At 35.6% G+C, this 20,868-nt stretch overlaps 1 protein-coding gene across 1 annotated transcript; it reads right to left on the reverse strand.

Annotated features, from left to right (window-relative positions):
• Positions 1-6,948: 6,948 nt before the first annotated feature.
• Positions 6,949-8,895, reverse strand: LOC133873145 (transcription factor bHLH106). Its single transcript, XM_062310874.1, has 2 exons — positions 8,456-8,895; positions 6,949-7,654 (listed from the first exon to the last, which is right to left on the reverse strand). The coding sequence occupies exons 1-2, from the start codon at positions 8,741-8,743 to the stop codon at positions 7,232-7,234; spliced, it is 711 nt and encodes a 236-aa protein (XP_062166858.1). The 5' UTR covers positions 8,744-8,895; the 3' UTR covers positions 6,949-7,231.
• Between the last annotated feature and the right edge of the window lie 11,973 nt (positions 8,896-20,868).

Genomic DNA, 20,868 nt, shown 5'->3' on the forward strand with positions numbered 1-20,868 from the left:
TCTTTTAAATCTTCGTTATCCATTTCTTCAACCACTTCCTCCACCACCTAGTTGCCAACTGGTTTTACCAATTCCACCATCCCCACTCCTCTGTACAATGTCAACCACCTTGTCAACATCAAACTTACCATGGACAATTATCTCCTCTGGCATGCCCAGTTGGTTCCCTATCTTCAAGAGCCGCCACATTCTTTTTACCGAATTCAAACCAAACAAGTCAAATAAAAATACTCGTGTCATCAGTGGCAGCAGAAGGCTAATATGGCTCTGATACCAATTTGTTAGGAAAATAGAATTCTAGGGAATCCAACAAGAGTAAGTTAATTAATATACATATTATTAGGACACAACTTCTGACTCAAAAGCCTAAGCTCATAGGCTTGAGTCCACTTAAGTATACTAAGTACTATTTTTTTTTTCTTTATATTTTCTTAATGTATGACAAAATAATACTCACAAGTATACTTACAACAAATCTCCCTATCACTTGTGAGTTTCTTTCATATTGACCCAATTCCCCCTCATGTGTGTGAGTCCTTTACAAATCCAAAAGTATCACACGAAAGAAATACTAGAATGTAATTATAACTTTTTTTGTAGAATAAATTGTAATTAATAATAACCTAGGACAAGTTATGAGATGACAAGTGTCCTATGCCTATTGGAGCTAGTTTTATTTTTTTTTTAATTCCCTTTTCAGGCTAATTATTATTCTTAAGGGCTTGACCTAATTACACAAGGAGAACCCCATGTGGTCTTGTATTATAGTGATAGGGTTTTGGTTTTCCAAGTCCTACTTTGACAAAAAAACTTAGTCTTATTTTACTTGGAAATAAAAGCTTATTTAAAAGGGTCTTGTGTAGGCACCAGGGCCTACAATCTTGGTCTCATAATAAGAATTAAGGAGAAGGTTTAGAGGTCTCAAAACCCTAACCTTCACATGTGAATTGAAGAAGATCCAAAGTACAAACAAAGAAACTTGCAACGCCTTTGTAATTCTAATATTCCGTACGACAACAAGCTTCTTGCTTGCCTCTGAACTAGCAAATTTTCTTCAAGTGCATTTTCTTACCAATCCTCTCATAAGCTCTCTAGTGGACAAGGATGTGTATGGTGTGATTTGTGCAAAACAAGAACAAAGCCCCAAGTGGTTAAAACCTTAAGCTGAGCTTTAAGATTTTAGGAATCTTTGCCTGGGTTAACAGTGGTGAAGGAATGCATATATCTAGAAAGTTTCTAAGATGAAGGATCTCACTATTACTCACCAAAAATTTTCCAAAACTTGCTTGAGAGTTTTGGGAAAAGAGATAAGCCAAATAAGGCAAATATTAGATTTTTATCGCACATGAATTTCTCATTGCGTCATGACGGGGTCCTTCGTGTCATGACACGCGACTAGGTAACTCTTTGACATTTGGTAGCTTTTGCACAAGTTGCGTCACTACAGGATTTGAACGGGCTTTGCATGTGAAAAGATGGAATTCTTTTTGGGTGTGCATTTGATAAGAACCGGAAATTGGGAACTCAAAAGGGAATTTGTTATTGATAATTCATTGATATCCCAGCTCATAGACTAGGGTTACATTTATAGGATAGCTTAGTGTGTAAATAAGGAAAGGAAATAACACTACAAGGAAATGAAATAACACTTATTAGCTTGCCATATTGAAATAAGCTGAGAAGGAAAGTGAAATAGACTGAGAAGGAAAGTAGCCGTTAGAGGCTAAGCAGGATTTGGAAAGCAAGCTTGGTGCCAACTGCCTCTAGCCGCATGCCTTAGGTGGAACCCTAATTACTAGAAACCCTAATTGATAGGTAGGATGCCGGAAACCCAAATTGCTATTTGCCATGCTTATCATTCCCGCCACCTTGAGATCAACCTTGTCCTCAAGGTTGGAAATTAGGAAAACGTACTCCGGCAAGGGCAGCAGTTTCTGCATCCTCAAATACCTCTTCTGCATATTTCGCTGCTGCGTCTTCACCATCGATGAGGAAAAGGGTTTTCTGTTTGCACTTATGTCCAGCCTCCCAGCGTTCATCACAATTATATCATAGTTGCTTACGGCGTCTTTCAGCGGCTTCGGCAGGGGTCAGTCGTTTGACCTGTGGTAGCTTCTGGGCAGCAGGGGTAGCAGGAATCGCCGGTTGAGTTGTGGGCTTGTCTACAATTTTAGATAGAGGCTCGTGGTGGTTTTGCCTCTCTTCTTGTAATCGGGCTAGGCCAATGGCTGAGGTGAGAGAATTGGGTCTAAACATTTTAACATTTAGATGGATCTCCTTCTTCAACCCACCGATGAAGCAGCTGATCAGGAATGGCTCGCTCAAGCCCGAGACCTGTGTGGCTGGCTTCTCAAATTCAGTTTGGTACTCTCGGATACTGCTGACCTGTTGCAATTTCACCAGAGTTTCCGTGGAGTCATCATACTCTGTTGGCCCGAAGCGGGTTAAGAGAGCCTTGGCGAATTCCGGCCATGCTGTCATGGGGTTGGCCGCCATCGCCCATCAATACCACTGTAGGGTGTCTCCTTCCAAATGAAAAGAAGCATTACGGATCTGTTGGGTAGCCTGGGTTTGGTGGTACTCGAAGAATTGCTTCGCCCTGTAGAGCCATCCTGACGGATCGCCACCATCGAAGCGAGGGAAGTCGAGGCGTAATGCTCGAGTGTGAATGGAGCTGTCACCACGTCGCTGTTCGTGGTTATACCCGGTACCAGAATTGTATTCTGGCTCATAGTTGTGTGGAGGTGGCCGTGGAGCACCACCTTGGACACCTCCGTTAGTTCGCCCGTTGCTGGATTCGGCTTCCATCTGTTGCACACTAGTGGACATCCTATCATACTTCTGATTGAGGGCGACAATGGCTTCTGTCATCTCCTTCATGTGTTGCTCCGATCGTTCCATGAAACGAGTGAGATGATCTGAATCCATCTTTTGTTGTTTCTGCTTGCGTGTATGAACCATACACTAGATCAGAGATGCTTTGATACTAGAATGATAATAACCCAAAATTGGGAACTCAAAAGGGAACTTGTTATTGATAATTCATTGATATCCCAGCTCATAGACTAGGGTTACATTTATAGGATAGCTTAGTGTGTAAACAAGGAAAGGAAATAACACTACAAGGAAATGAAATAAGACTTATTAGCTTGCCATATTGAAATAGGTTGAGAAGGAAAGTGAAATAGACTGAGAAGGAAAGTAGCCGTTAGAGGCTAAGCAGGATTTGGAAAGCAAGCTTGGTGCCAACTGCCACTAGCCGCATGCCTTAGGTGGAACCCTAATTGCTGGAAACCCTAATTGATAGCTAGGATGCCGGAAACCCTAATTGCTATTTGCCGTGCTTATCAGCATTACATCTCCGTGAAGATGGGCTTTGAAAGGAAGCAGGCCGAGACTTCTTTGAGGCTCAGAGTGTCATGATGTTGTCGTGACGTGCTTTGAACGTGATAAGGCTCGGACTTCTATGAGACTCTGTGTCATGTCTCCGTTGTGATGTACTTTAAACGGGAGTAGGCCGAAACTTCTCTGAGACCATTCGTTACGTTCCCGTCAAAATGAACTTTGAACAGGAAACCAAACACTTTAATAACCAACCTTTTTTCACACTTAACACTTGGGAAATAAAATGCATCACATGTAAGATTTTGCACATCAAATGAGGCCAATTTCTAAAACCTAACATATAGTTGTCAACACATAAAATGTATGATATAAATTTGCTGCAAACCAATGTGTTGGGATTTATATTGAGCTAAAAAGCCTTCAACCCTAACTGATCATGAATCGGGTTGGGCTAATTAAGATTAATGACCTGAATTTTTATGGTAATCGACACTCACAAATTTTTTTTTTGCGTGCAAGTATATATCTCACTGCGATCTTCAAAAGGAACTTTTTGGAAGTGACAACTCCTTGAGTGTAAATTATGACCATTTTCAAGGCTATCAACTCGGTAAATTAGCAAATTTTTTTCTCGAAAAAGATAAAGAAAAAGAAATATTAAGTATTTGATCTTGAGTTTTAACATAATTTGACTAGATTTAGTGTTGGGTGAAAGTCAATGCAATTTAGGGAAAGAGAAATACTAGATGCAAGACTCCTATCCCACTCTTATCCCCCCAATTGTGGCATATGTTTTAAAATCATTATTTGATCGAAATTCAATAGTAATTCATCTCAAATTCGATGGTAATTTTAAGAGGTATGTCACATTTGGGAAGACAAGAGAAAAATAGGAGTCTTGCATATGGCATTACTCTTAGGGAAAACCAATACATTTTGTTGAGCCAAAAGTACCTTACGTTAAATACAAAATCATGCCTACATATTTTTATGTCTTTTTTAAAAAATAAAAATAAAAATCATATTTTTATATTTTTATAGTTAGCCATCTTCTGATTCTAAACCTATATCCATACTAATGTAAGAAATGTTAAACTTAGTTTCATTACATACGCTTATATACTTAATCAAAAAGGCTTACAAGCTTCATTATAGAGTATTAAACAACCAAGATTGCTCCAACTATCCGAGAAATTTTTCTTTAAAAAAAAATTAAAATTAAATTTGTATTGTGCACGCCAAAAACTTGAGCCAATCACGCAAAGTTTGAAAGCCATGAGGTGAACAAAATTTAATTATCCTCATTTCAAAATAGATGAAAGTGTATTTTTTTTTTTTTTTTTTTTTTTTTTTTTAACTTCTTGAGTTTTTATGAGATTTCAATTTAGTCCATCATTTTTTAATTCTGACTTTCGAATCCTTAGGTTCTTCATGTTTTTCACTTCACTCATTCCGTCTAAAAGCACTTAGATAGCATTAACACGTTAATTTCATGTAAGCATTTTTGCTACGTCACATGGCATACATTTTAAAAAAAATTACTCTATTAAAAAAAAAAATACCAAAATCCAAAAAAATATAAACAAAAAGAATAAGATGAGTAGTGGAGCCACCCCTTGACCTTTGCAAGACGGGGTGGGCAATGCAGCCATCTCAAATAGAGGGGTGCCTTGCATGGAAACCTCCAAGAAGGATGGCTCGCACGGTTACCCCTATAAAGGGAGTTGCTCCGTGGCCATTCCAAAAATAGGAGGTGCCTCCACCCCCACTACTGGTGGAGGCCCATGCAAGCCAGCCCATCTGCTTGGGATGGTTGCACGAACCACCCTTTATGTTGGCTACACCAACCACCCCTTTATTCTAGGGTGGCTTCTCCCCTCTCCATCTCTTGATTCTCTTTTGTTTTTGGCCTTTCCTTGGCTAATGGTATTTTTTTAGTAAAGTAAAAGTTGTTTTTTGACATGTTGTAATTTAGGGTTGGGAATTTGGGTTGACGTGTCAAGTTCGGGTTGACCCGATTGACCTGTCTACTCGAACACGATACAATTAGCTAAACAGGTTCTGCGGGTCAACCTATTTAGCTAATCGGATCATAAATGTGTCATAAATGGGTTGGCGGGTCATAAATGTATTATAAATATGTTGGCAGGTCATAAATGTGTCATAAATGGGTTGATGGGTCAACTCACAAGTTGACTCGTTTGACCCGTTTATAAATGTGTCATAAACGAGTTGACCCGTTTATGACTCGAACTCGTTTAGCCTAAATTCAAACCCTATAACTTTGTGTCGTGTTTGTGTCGGATTTAAGGATTGTGTCAAAAATTGCCAACCCTATATGGCATGTGACCTGACAATATAACTTCATGTCATGTTCGTGTAGATTCGCGATCGTGTAAAAAATTGCTAACCTTATGTGGCGTATGACCTGACAAAATTATACTTTTATCTCACCACTATCCCACCTTTCTAACATGGCAATACATAGCGATGTACAAGCAGGACGATTATTAACTACTAAGAGCTAACAGCTGCTAACCGCATAACCGTATAACCCTAAATAACCGTCTAAGCCAAATGTATTTACCGATTATAAGGGCTTAAAAATTCAGTTAATAACTAGGTCCTTCACGGAGCATCTGCTCCATCCCCCACTTTCTTTTCTTTTCTTTTATTTCCCTCTTCTTTTCTTCTTTCACGCTGCACTGCTCATTGCTCCCAAGTTCTAGCCTCCCACTTTCTTCTTATGTGACTTTTGCTCCCTTGCATTGAATATTGAATGGTCCGGTTATGCACCACCAGTGATCTTTTCATAATATAGACTCCAGAGACTCCAAACGTCCACTACAAATGAATCAATGATCTTTCTTTTCATTTAGCTTTTATCACAAATTAACAATTTATAGAAAATGGTTACCGATTAATAACCAGCTTTTAATAACTGCATTATCGCCAGTTTCGGATAACCGTTAACCGATCCAGCAGTTGTGGTAATTTAAAAATAAATAAGTACGGTCTAAACCGGTTTTGGTTGCAGTTACGAGGGAATAATTGCAATTGCAATCAGTTGTATATTCCTAATAGTACAAATCAGCCATTGAATATATATATATATATATATATATATATATATATATATATATATATATATATATATATATATATATGATTAACACTATTACATTAAAAAAAAAAAAAAAAGAATAATAATGAGATAAAAGTGAAGCATTACTCTAGTCAAAACATGAGGGTATATAAGATCTTTTCCTAATTCATTTGGTTTAGAGCATTTAAAATTCAGATATTTTCTTTATATATATATATATATATATATATATTTTAGAGGTTCCAAAGAGCCGCTCGATTCATGGAAGAATGTTTTCTCTCAGTGCTTTTTTCTTTCCCGATGGTCCTGGATAACTGGATTGGAAGCACACTCCCTCTGCTCTCTATTCAACACTCTCTTCTTCTCACCAAAAACTTCCATCTCCATTAAATCAGAGAGCTCAAATATCCATCTGAAGCTCCCCGCAAGAAACTTTTCCCTTTCCACTCATATGCTTTTCTTAGAGTCAGTGAAATGCTTCCACAAAAACAGCCCAGTTTAGTACACAGAATAATATCAAATGCTTTTTACTTGGAAACTCACAGAACCAATGCTAGCTTTTACAGACGCCATTAATGTCACACTTCAGTGTTCAGACTTACACAGATTCTTCTACTTTTTCTACTTCAATGAATGAAAACGAACACTACCAATATCACATGCAAACCCATCACACCCACAAACCAGCTCATGCAAGAAAATCCAAAAATTAACAAAAACCTGAAAATGGGAAAAAAAAAAAATTAAAAAAAAATCAAGCAAAAGCAGTTACAGTAATCATCACAGAATCATTTTGTGGTCTAATATGCGTCGTCTCTTTGACCGATCACTAGAACTCGAACGCTCTAGCAAAGATTTCAACGCATTTTGCAGGAAATGCACCGATTCAATGCTGTGATCTTTATCTGCGGCGACAATGAGCACATTCCGAATTCTTCCACCCAGCGTCGCCATCTCTGATCGGAGAGTTTTCAGGTGTAGAGAATTTAGGATCTCGATCAGGTCCGGTATCAGGTCCGTGCGGTCCTCGCAGCACAACGAGGCTTTGAATATTAATCTGCCGTCACTGGAATAATCACCGGCGAGTACGGTGATTTCGTCTGTTTCCGACGGAAAGGTTTCGAGCTCTGTGATTTCTGAGGTTTCTTCTTTCAGCTCCTTCACTCGTTGAACTACTTTCGCCAGTAGTGAAGCTTTGTCCGTCTGAAAAAAGAGAACCCTAATTATTATGAAAAGCTGCACAACTTTCCCAATTAATCTCACCAACTTTTTCCAGATTCTGTAGTTCCAGTTGGAACATTCAAAAAGTTTGGAAACAATTTTATAAATCCAAGATTTCAAATCTAATTTCATAAAAGGGTTTCTCAGATATTCTTTTGCTCTTCTTTTCACCAGAAACTCCTGAGTTAATCTCCGCTTGGTTGCCCAGAAAATGAAATATCTTTGAATCCCTGATTTTTTATTTTTTTATTTTCCTGACTATGGACTCTTCAAGAAAAAAAAGAAAAAGAAAAAAAAGAAGAAAAAAAAGCAAAGTAGTAGTTGGAGAAGGAATTAAGCTCGTGCCAACTATTCCATGATGGTAGTATGAGTGGACTGTGGGATCTTTTAGAGTCAAAAACAGCGAAAAGTCTAAGATTCGACTTTGCAATATCTCTCTTTCTTTCTTTCCTTTTCTCAGTAACCAAACAGTCAACAAAGCCCAAAACACAGCGAACACAAGAATCTTATGCAGAGCATAGCAAATTGAACCTAATCTGAAGCTCGTTGCTCTAAGCAACCCCATTTCTTCTTTTTCTTCTATAATCGGGTCTACATAAGATTTTCTAACACAAGAAAGAATCTTACGTAGAGAAAAGCAAATCGAACCTAATCTAAAGCAGGGATATTCCGGGCTTCTCCCGACTAGATCTTCGAGAGAGCTCCGAAGAACAATTCACAGACGTAGCTGACTCCCACATAAAAGAATTTCCATACACAGAGATTAAGATAATTAATAATTACCTTAGAATTACAAGGAAGAAGACTTCTGAGCTTATCGAGATGGGAGTTGATTCTCTCTCTCCTCCTCTTCTCAGCCTCTTTATGATTCTTCAAAGCGGCAAGTGCTCTGTCCTGCGGTGGCGTATCCGCGAGTCCTGCCACCTCCAACGGATAATACGAGGAACTACAGAAGCTTTGCATCCCAGGAAACTGATCGCAGACGTCTGCCGGGAAACCGTACTGGGCAACGTTCATGACGCCGTCTCCGGCGAGGAAGCGGTAGAGGTCTTGGTTCTCCGGTTGATGCATGGTGTGGTGTGTGTGGGGTTATGATTTTGAGCTTTTTTGACCGAGTGAAATGAGAGAAAGTGTTGGAAGCTTTCGGTGGGGTTTTGTCTTTAGGGTTTTATCGCAGAATTTTGGGGTCCTTGTGGCCCTTTCTTATGCTTTGATTTAATAATGTTGTCGTGGAAAAAGTTGATAAAATTTCTCACGAGACGTTGCTCTTTGGTTTATTGCGTCTTGATATTTTCGAATCGCCTTCTCATTCGCATTCATCCCTAACCAGCTACCTGCTGCATATATAGTATTGCTAGTTCAGTCCTTCAAACTGAATTGATTCAATTTAACCGTAGTTAATATTAGTAATAAAAAGTGATTGATGCGATATAAAGTAGAAGAAATTTGTACGAAAATGTGAAAAAATTTTATATTTTAGTGAATTTTTTTTTATTTGAATAACAATAAAAAATTAAAATGTTTTAAGGTCGATTGTTTTGAAAAAAATGAAAATAAATGAGGGGAATGGGTTCGTTGTTTGTTGCCAAACACTCCCTATTATATTATGTATATAGTTAGATAAATAATTTTAAAGAATAATGCAATATTTCATAGTTTTATAACAAAATATATATTAGTCAACTTTAAACCGTGCCCTTCTATTTCAAATGAAATAGGAAGCTTATATATAAGTCAATTTTAAATAAAGTTAGGATCGTGTGATATGCGTCATTATAACTCAAAATCCAGTTAAATTTATAACAAAAACCATAAATATAACTTAGAAATTAACCTTGTTATCTTCCCGAGATGAAATTCAATGACAAATTTTGATAAACGTACATTATCTTGTTATATCAAGTTAGAATACATATAATCTAAGAGCTGTCACATGGAAGTTTGTTTTCTACCATGCTTCCTAGCTATATATGTTTTTTTTTAGAGTAAAGCTATTCCTCGCACAATCATTTATCACACCAATTTCAACAACGGCAGATATATATAATGCATTTTAAGTGATTGATTAAGAAAACTACTTAAAATATACAACATCAATCAATGTGAATGGGTGTAGCAAAAAGCTTAATTAATTAATTAATTAATTTTTTTTTTTGTGTTTGGTAGCTCAAAAAATATTTTAACTTGACCTAAAAGTGAAAATAGGTTTAATTTTTTTTTAATTAATATCTGTATTTTAAAAGCAGAAAACAACCAAAATAAAAAATAAAAGAAAAATAAAATTTGAAGTAAGATATCCTGATGATTGCACCTTGACGCTAAATGTATTTCCAGCTTCCCAGTCATGGAAAGCGGCAACTTCTTGGACCCCACTCTGGTGCTGTTATACAAGATCCCACCACGTATGTATGGATTAGGTTTCACCTTTTTCTTTTCGATCTGCTGGTCTTTATTAAAGACTTTTTGTTAAACCCACTTTTGACCATTTTTATTTATTTATTTATTATTATTATTTATGTATGCCGTAATTTTGAGAAGTTCACATGCAACTCTTCAAATAACAGCTTTTAATCTAAACAAAAAATTTGTCGGTTGAAGGTACTTTCAATTTTCTTTTTTGAAATTACCAAAAAGCCCCCCTTGGTTTTCAGATTTTGTTAACAAAAAATGTTACTCGAATGTTTTTATTTTATTGTGGTGGCATCGTCAATTAACCTTTGAATTAATTAACGATTGTTTTGCTTAGTTCATTTTCCGCCATTGGATCCGTCTATCTAATTTTTTATTTGAATTTTAAAATGAAGTCTACCAGATGGCCTATTATGCATGCATGGTGCCTCCGAGTTTGGGGGGACTTTCATTTTCTTTTTTCTTTTTTTAAGGGTTAAGCATCTATGTCCCCGACAAAAATAGAATTAAAGCCCTCAAAAACATTTACTCTACTATAACTACTACTATAATTTTTTTTTTTTTTTTTTTTTTTTCACAAGGAAAAAGGAGGCAAAATTTACTTTACAACAACTCTCAAATTTCCCTCAAACCCTCAATCTCACATTCAACCCCAAGAAAAAATAAAAAAGATGTCATGCTTGAAAATACTGCGAGGCGAGAGAACTGAGAAGAACGGCTTTGGAAACACCACGAGGTCCACGATCTGGTTGTGCATCCACTGTTGGCCGTCCATCCACCGGTCTACGCACCACCTGCAACAGTCAACACTCATCACCGTGAGTTATCTACTCTGACTTCTCTGTAGGCTCTAAATCTCTAATATGATTTTGCTTTGAAATTTGGCGCTTTTTTAAAAGAAAAATTCTAAGGTGACCATAAAACTCTGAGGAACGGCAAAGTCGGAGTGGGGGTTGAGGAGAAAGAGTGAAAGATACCATTTTTTTTTCCTGTGTTGTGTTTCAAACTTTTCGGCTAAGTGTTCACTGTGTAGTCTGTGTCTGGTTCTGTGATTTCTTTGAGATGGCGTGACTCGTGAGGTTGAAGACAATGAAGATTGAAGAGAGAACTGAGGTGCAGACAGAGGGAGGGGAGGCGTGAGGTCAGGGACGGAGGGAGGGGGGGCTGGCAGGGGCCATGCCCCCCCCCCCCAAATTTCCTAAAAAAAAAAATTTAAAGGTGAGAAAAAAAAAATAATCTAAAAAATTAAAAAATTTAAGGTAAAAAAGAAAATTTAGCTTACTTGGCCCCTACCCAAAAAAAATTTTCGGCCCTTGGCCCCTGCCCATAAGAACTTCTGGCTCCGTCCCTGCGTGAGGTTGAAGACAATGAAGATTGTAAGAGAGAACTAAGGTGCAGACAGAGGGAGGGGAGGTGTGAGGACGGTAAGGTTGAAGAGAGAAATTAGAGTTGATAGTGATAAGAAAAGACATACTTAATATTCAAGAAGTCTGATTCGTCTGAAGAAGATAAGGAGACGGGCCGAACAACTGAACAAGGTTTACCTTTAAAAAAAATGAAAAGATGAGTGGCGTCAGGGCATGGGACTGTGGGGAAAGAATTGCGGCTTTGAGTATTTGAGTGGATTTTGGAAGGACTGAACAAGGTCATTTTCTGAGTTGTACTTGTCTCCTTGACTAATTCATATTGACCCTTGAGATTATGAGAAGAAGGGGATTGCGAATTGGGGGGGCATGGGTGGGAGTGTGCTGTGTGGGACATTGTATTCTTTGATCAAACTTTGAATTGGTCAAATATTGTATTCTCTGGTGGGGGAGAGAAATGAGAATTGAGGAGGATTATGTATTGGGGAGACATTGTATTCTTTGGTCAAATTTTGAATTGGTCAAACATTGTATTTGTATTCTCTGATGGAGAGATCGACACTAATTTATTATTTGTTTTTATTGGTTTGCAGCATTCCATTAGCACATTATTGTCTTTAGTTTGTTTTCAAGAAATCACTCAAGCTCAAGATAACGTTGATTCATTGAAAGGTACTCATTTTGCTTAGACCCTATTAATTGTGCATAATTTATTTGTCAAGTAGTTTATATTTTTCTGTGTTTGCTATTTTGATTAGATAAAAATTTTTAATAGTTACTTACTTTGATTATTGGATTTTTTTTTTCTTCCTAATTTGATGGGTTTGATTTGGTTAATTATTCGTTACTTTTTCGCTTGTTAATGCTAATAAGAACTATTATAAGTAAAAAATTCTAACAAATATCTTATATTTCGGCCCCCCCACCAAAAGATTTCTGTCTCCGCCCCCGTATACTTGTAAAACTGATATGAAAACTTCGCGTGTAGTTGTTGGGATTATTTGTTTGTTAAACACAACAGAACAGAACAGAAGAATTAGGAATTAGCTTCAAGAGAACATGGCATGAGTATGCGCATAACAAAAACAAAAAATAAAAATAGCATACTCACATAGTTGCAATCGGCTACCACTTGTGCAAGGAGACTGATTCTATTTCTCTACCAAAATCACACAATATGGCTAGGGTTAGGGTTAGGGTTAGACACCTCTACACTTTCTCCCGAATATCTGATTAGTGATCAAGAGCGTGGACTCTCAAGTTTTGTGCCTCTTATGCCAACACAAACTCCTTATGTATAGGCTCATGTAACCTATTGGAAGTAGAACTAGAAAAAAACCATAGCACCACTCCAAATACACCATCACTTAGGGTTATAGTGCTTGTGTATATTACGTCAAACCCATTATAGGGCATAGATTATAATCAGCTTAAGGAGGGACCTAGAAGAAAAAATATAAAACTAGCTCTAATAGGCCTATGATACTTTTCATCTGATGACTTGTCCTAGGTTACTATATATTAATTACAATTGATTCTACTAAAGAATTGTAATTGCGCTTATAATATTTATTTTTGGGTTATTCAAATACTTCCAATGACTTCTTATATTTTGCATTTGACCCCTCCCTAAAATAATTTGTGTCAAATTAAAGTCATAAAATAACTGTCACTTTAATTCACTACCTCTTATCATTGAGTATCCAATTTAATCTGTTGATTATTTTCATACTTATAGAATCTCATTTCACGTTGTACATAAAGTTTTAGTAACTCTTATTAAAAAATTCAGGCCCGAGATTAAGAATAATAAATTCCATTAAATCTATCTAAAAGTGGATATTTCATATAGTTTTGATTGAATCAAAAGATTAAAGATTCCATCTTAAGGAGTAGTATTCCTACAATGTTATATGTGATCATCAAAACATTGAGATTTTGAACGCTAACTAATTAAAATAATTAATTTGAAGTGTAACTCATAGTGCCTCCATACTAATTAACATGTAATTAGTTGGATTTACTATCTCAAACACTAATTATCACTGTAAAATATTGCGGAAAACATAATAATAATGATCTAAGCGACAATTAAATATCTCATTTATCATTAACTAGCATCGATACAAGCACAGAGCTTCCAAAGAATTATAAATAAAAGGGAAAAATATAAAAAAAAAACCCATGAACAAACAACCCTTTTTAAAATAGCCCCCGGAATTTCCCCATCAAGTTGGATGGAAAATGGACTACGTGCCGTTCACGTGACAAATACTGACCTGATCTTCCCATAATGCCCTTATTTTTACATTAAGGCTCGCCCGACATCGTTTCAGCTATAAGATGAATGCTATGAACATTAACCATGCTGTAAACGATTTGGAGCTCTGCCCACACCTTCGGTGATGCCCACCCACCGCACCAGCTTGAGATCTAGCGCTTGGCCATTGAACGCCACCCACGCACCAGCTCGGCGATACCACATCAGTTCCAAATCTAGCTTTCTTGATAGTAAGTCCTCTCTCTCTCTCTCTCTCTCTCTCTCTCGATCTCTTTATGTGGCCCATGAGCCATAGTCCTTTGCTTTTGTTTAAGGGGTGGGTTGTTTTGTTTGATTTTGAAAATGGGTAAGATCTTTTTTGGGTTTCCTATGTTGTTTTTCTTTGAGTAAGAATCTAAATAGTTGATTTTTGGATAGAATGTTCATTTTCGTTAGTCTCTAAAAGAGAGATTCTGTGTTCTTTAATTAGTCTCCACAACGTGATTTTTTGGTTTGTATGAGATTACAAAAATTAGAATTCATATAGGCTAATATTATCAGTTTGGAGTGTTTGTCTTGAACTGGTGGAATCACTTGAAATATGGATTCATTGTATATAATTCAATTCTGAAATTTTCTTGTAGAATACCAGGCTGTCAAATATTGAATTTTGCATAAGTACTTTTGAGTGTCTTTGCAAAAGCATTCAAAATACATATGATAGTTATTACATTCATGGAACAATATTTACTTGTAGTTGCACTTTGCTTAGTGCATTAGTGCTTGTTTGAAAGCATGTCATTTTCAATGCATCTACATATAAATCTAGTTTCCAAAAAATTATCTTTTGCGTAGGCATGACCAAATAATGTCGGCAAATAGTGATACATCAAGTCAATATCTGTTATGTTACTGTGGAGTTCTTGCCCGTGTAAGGAACTCTTGGACTACTTCCAATGTTGGCAGAAAGTGGTACGGCTGTATAAACTATAAGGTAATTTTTAAAATTAATTTTGTGTTTTATTTTTTTGTTAGTAGTTTATGACATTTTTGCCTATTTTTTTCACGCAGAAAGTTGGTGATTGTGAGTTTTTTGGGTGGGCTGATAATGAAATGTCCACGTACGAAAGAAAAATGATGGAACATCTGAAAGACATGGAAGAAAGAAGACGTGCCGATATTGATAGACTTGAGAAATTGATAGAAACAAAATACAAGGAGAATATGGATCAATCTATTAAACTTCGGCGACATTTAGAGTTATGCCAAACTAGTGGGAAGCTGTACCAATCTAGGGAGAATATGTATCAAGCTGCCTTAACTCTTATCATTTTGCTTTTGTTATTTTATGCTATTGGTTATAGTAGATCTAGTGGTAGTAACTTGATGATAAGATGAACTTATGGAAAGCAATTCAGTTAAATTGGTTTTGTACTTTTTGCTTTACTACGTGCGCAACAATGGTAGTTGAAGGCATGTATTAATTTTTGATTTGGATCTAGTATGTACTTATGATTATCAGTTATGAACTAAATGCTTTGTCCATGAAGATGTTGGAATTGTTATATAGAATGCCATTTCAATCTGCCAATGAAGCACAAAACAATAGAAGCTGTAGAAGTCTTAACACTAAAACAAAACCAACACATATTATGACAAGCTTTAAGGCACTTGTCATGGGCTCAAGCTTTAAGGCAACAACAATAATGGTAGTGTCGTTTCGTCTCTGCCTGCCAATGATACACACTGAAAAGCACAAAGAATTCCAAAACCCAATATATATAAAAATAATAATAAAAAAAAAAAGACAAGCGTGAAACCTACTCTGCCAAAAATCAATCCCTTCCCACCTTTTCTTTCAGACACTCTTCTATACTAGTCTCCAAATCCTCACAAAGTGGAGAGAGAGAGAGAGAGAGAGAGAGAGATGGGTGTGAGACTGGGCTTTTCCTTTGTATAATGAATGGAGGACTGAAACTCTTCTTCTCAAAAGAAAATGGCAATTCAACTACATGATGAGCGACAAATAGAACAACAAAACTCTTCATTCTTATTGGATGCTCTATACTGTGAGGAAGAGAGATGAGAGGAAGAAGAAGAAGAAGAAGAGGAAAAATGAGAGGTTGTACAAGGAGAGAGTGAGATATACAACAATAAAAGCAAAGGTATAAAGAAACCTTCTTGGAAGATGAAGAGCTTCATTACCAAATTGGTCTAAAACATAATGATACTAAGAGTATAGCTTTTACAACAAAAGTAATCCATCACACAACATTACAACAATACAACCCATCACTTTGATATCACAAAACATAGCCATCACTGCTATGAAACAAGCAAAAAAACAACCGTACTATGTTGCATTCCATTCCTATACTTTGCAACCACAAAATGTATGCTCTAATATTTTTGCCATTCCGCTTTTTCCTCTTTTTCTTATTAGACTCCACTACTTCAATTGCCTTCTTGATTGTCGGTACAATATTTTTGTCTCTAGAGACAGGCTTTGATGAACATGCAACTAAACCTCATTTTCCTGGCTGAGAATACCCTAGTGGCTATGAAGACCATTGTGGCTAAGATGTAGTTATACATCATTTTCCTAGCTGAGAAGACCTTTGTGGCTGAGAAAACCTTACTGGTTGAGAAGGCACTTCATACAACCTCATTGTGTTGACATTACCTTGAAATTGTACAGACACATTAAAGCAGCAGACCAAAATTACATAAACCAATAGAGTTAAAAATCAAACAAGGTACAACACTTGGAAGATGAGTGTTTTGAGTACTCACAATAGCATTGGTCTTAGGTTGAGGCTGTGACAGAGAAGACAAGTGTGGTTGATGAGGTCCATACAACCTTACTATGTTGACAATACCTTGATACTGTAAAGACATATTAAAGCAGTATACAAAAACTACATAAACCAGCGTAGTTTTTTAAAAAAAAAAAATGTAGAAGAAGAAGAAAAAAAGAAAGAAGAATAAGAAGAAACAACACTTAAAAGATAAGTGTTTTGAGTACACAATAGCACTTGTATGAGGTTGAGGCTGTGAATAAGAAGACAAGTGTGTTTGAGGAGGTCTATACAACTTTACTGTGTTGACAGTACCTTGAGACTGTAAATGACACATTAAAGTAGTAGACCAAAAATACCTAAAAGATGAGAGTTAAAAATGAAACAAGGTACAACACTTGAAAGATGAGTATATTTAGTACTTACAATAGTATTGGTTTGAGGTTGAGGCTGTGATTGAAATTGACCTAAAATAAGCATTATTTTAGATATATAAGGCAAATGACAAAACATTACAATCAATAAGCATAGAAAGCAAACAAAAAAGACATACACTGAGCACATAATCCTACTCCCAAAATCTAGGGCATTATAAAAGGGGCTTTCAATTTAAATAAAACCCTAAACAAACAAGAATCCAGAAAGCACATGGTCTTACCCGTAAAATCTAGGTCATTATAAAAGAGGTGTTCGATTTTAATAAAACCATAAACAAACAAGACTCCAGACAGCACGTAGTCCTACCCACAAAATCTAGGGCATTATAAAAGGGGGCTTTCGATTTTCTCATAAAAACCAACTAAGTAAAAGCATGATTGTGCTTCAAATCATGCAGATTTTTTTTGCGAAAACATAAAAACCCAAAACAAAGAGCGAGATTTGTTATGGGTACTCAAATTTTTTTTTCCCAAAACCCAAATTTATATATCAACAATTTACCTTTAGTAGACCTTTAGTGGCCAAAACCACAGATGATTTTGGTATTGCAAGATTGAATCCTTTAAACCCTCAGATCGCATCCACTTCATTTTTTCGTTTCTTCCAAGAAACTTCGAGAGTCTAGGTTTCACTCAATGATGATGGGTAGACTTTTAGGTCATTATCCAACCTAAAACAACCATTCGTCTTACCCGTATGGCAGAATGGTAAATTGAAATGAGATTTGGAATGCCTTACGCTTCTATCAACTTCCATGGGCTATTTAGGAACTTCACGGTGTAAAAATAAGGGCATTATGGGAAGATCAGGTCAATGAACGAAATGTCGTCCATTTTTCATCCAACTTGACGTGGAGACCTAATGGAGTGGCCTTTTTAGAACACAATGGTAGTTTGATGGGTTATATTAGCACACTTAGAAATTTAGGGTGCTATTTTAAAAACGGTTGTTAATTCAGGGTTTATATATATATATATATATATATATATATATATTTCCTAAATAAAATAAGGAAAAACTTCACTTACCACCTTCGATCTTTTATCGCTTTTGCAATCATACCCTTAATCTTTAAAAAGTTTTAATTTAGGGCCACAATCTTTCAATTATTTACAATGTCAATCTTTTCGTTCAAATTCAGCGTTACATCAAACGGTTGACAAGTAAAATGTCCCTTATACCCTTAAGATGTTTATAAAATTACAAAAAAAATTAAAAAAAAAAAAAGAAAAAGAAAACTAAAGTCTAGTCCACAACAGGTTACATTTCCTTTTTTTTTTAGAAAGGTAGGGTATTTTGGGGATTTCATTTTCTCTGTTAGGATTTAAAACTTAATTTGGATAGGGGGTTAACATTGGAAAAAATAATAATAATTAAAAGATGGTGACCCTAAATTGACATTTTTTTTTTAAATTTTTTTTTTAAGGGTATGATTACAAAAATGATGAAAGATTAAGAGTGGTAAGTGAAGTTTTCCTAAAAAATAATCACATTATCTTACTATACTATGCAAATCTAAGTATATGAGCCCTTCGCCTAGGTGACATCTTCAACCCAGTGAAATGCTCAACCCAACAATCCAGAAAAACCTACTAATTTGCAAAACACCAAGGTGTTTCACAAGTGGAAAAGCAACTACTTAAGTCCATGACTTAGTAAGTAAATTATCACGAAACTTGATGCAATGAGTCTTAGGTATCAAACCATATTATGTAAACTGTAATAATTGAAAATATCATGGGTTTTACAAAATTAATAAGTGTTACATCTGTTATTATGCCAATAGGAAAAATTGATTTATTTTGATATAGAAAAAGTATAATTCCACAAACAATTCACAATATAATGTAATACAGAAATCATGCTAGTGGAAATTGTATACGTAAATATACATAATCATAGTTTTCAACCATATGGTTTATTCGACCTTTTAACCTCTTCTCTATAGGGTTGGGTTGTACCAAGGGACCTGTTGTACAACATCGGTGCCTCGATGTTGCTGCATACCATCTTTTACTAGTAGTCCGACCAAGTGTGACCTCATTTGCTTACAGTACAAATGATGTCTATTTGTAATGACCACCAATCAAAAATGGTTGTGCCACTCACACTATAAAACCATCGGATCTAAGACCAAATATACATATAAATATCTGGACCATAGGGTCAAGCCCATATACATATGTGCTCGTCAATGACAATCCACACTTATACTATAATATGGGTATATAACTACTATTTTGACTTAAAAACAAAATCTACTATCTAAAGCTCATGTGAGAATTATTTTCCTTAAGATAGAATATCAACTTAACCCATATCATTGGAAATTAGCTAAGCATGATTATATACATAATTAAACAGTAAATGCATGTATAAAAATGAAGGATTTTAGAGCTGGGTTTAGCTTATTACCCTAAGATAGAAATTTTCCAAGCTTTGAGAAGCAAAATCCTCCAATAATAACCCTATGTCTCTCCTCCTTTCTCTCTCTTTTTCACTCTAGGGTTTGGGTGTCTAAAATGGGCGAAAATGGGATCTAGGTTTAATCCTGTGTCCTTTTATATACCTCTTCCTCGCTGTATGGTTCTAGAAAATTCAAAAAAAGCAAAAAAAAAAAAAAAAAAAAAAAAGAAAAAGAAGAAAAAAAAAAAAGAAATCTAGAATGAGAGCATCGAACGTGGCCTTAAGTAAATCGCTCGTTGATCCACGTGTATCAATAGATCGATGGTAACATCGATCTTTCCATTATTGCGGATTTCTAAATTTTAAAACCCCTTTCAACATCTTTTGTAAACCATATTCTCGTGGGTGTAAAAGTATATATATTTTATAGAAATTTCTATACTAACATAATTTAAATTATTTAAAAGCTAGTGTGACTTGTAGACCAATATTTATTTTAAAATAATTGTCACGTAATTATGTGGAGTGTTAAATTTTGACTACGAAATGTCTCAATCGTAAATGTATGAAAGTGACTTATACTTTACATTTGAGTTCATATTTCTCTCACGATTGAGAATCAATGCTATAAGTAGTCGTAAGTTCAAGTTATTATTTTAATAGAATATAGTTATCAAAGAATAAAAACTCATGCGGCCCGTTTAGTGCATCATATATGCACCAACATATTAATCACAAGTGTAACACCCCGATCCCATATTAGGAAGAGATGAATAGCTCACATAGAGTGAGTGGTTTATAAAGATACTCATAGATTCTAAGTCCCACATTGGCTAGTTACCAAGTGAAACTGGGCTTTATAAGGGATTCTAGGAAAGTTCTAAATTGACTAATTCTTTTGGTGTCATAGCGCAAATGTGGCTAGCGCTTTTTCCAAGGTCGTTACAAGAAGTCTTCATTTCACATGACCAAGATAGATTATCATGATTGATATGTTATAGTCTTACAAAAGGAATATCCAATTCCGTTATTGATTACAAACTATAACTTTACAAGTTATAAGGTTTATCATTTAAGATTTTCGTGTGATAATTTCATTAACACACCTCAAACCATATTCAATATAACTTATGGATATACATACATGTATATGATAAATAATAATCAATTGATGCATACATGTAAACAGTAATAGGCCTAATGTTCTTGAAATAAATGAGTAAATAAACAACTTTATTTAATAAAACTAAAATTTCATACAAAGTAATTGAACTTTAGGGCATAAACCTTAAAAATCTCTTACTTTCCCTCAATTCCAATTCAACATACATTTGACATCCATTCCCTCTAAGTGAGGATCAAAAAACTTCTAATTCAAAGTCTTAGTGAAAGATTCTGCCAGATTCTCAGCTAAGGTGATCTTTTTCCATAAGATCGTCTCCCTGATGGACTATCTCTCTAATGAGATGATACTTGCACTCTATGTGTTTCCCTCTCTTAAAGTTTCTCGGTTCCTTGCAT

The sequence above is a fragment of the Alnus glutinosa genome, chromosome 7, assembly GCF_958979055.1.
Source record: "Alnus glutinosa chromosome 7, dhAlnGlut1.1, whole genome shotgun sequence".
NCBI classification, from domain to species: domain Eukaryota; kingdom Viridiplantae; phylum Streptophyta; class Magnoliopsida; order Fagales; family Betulaceae; genus Alnus; species Alnus glutinosa.

Excerpts from the sequence above, each read along its gene's own strand:
- LOC133873145 (XM_062310874.1), bottom strand. The coding sequence starts at position 8,743 with ATGCATCAACCGGAGAACCAAGACCTCTACCGCTTCCTCGCCGGAGAC. Across the intron at positions 7,655-8,455 it reads TTCTTCCTTGTAATTCTAAG|ACGGACAAAGCTTCACTACT; the intron begins GTAATTATTAAT and ends CTCTTTTTTCAG.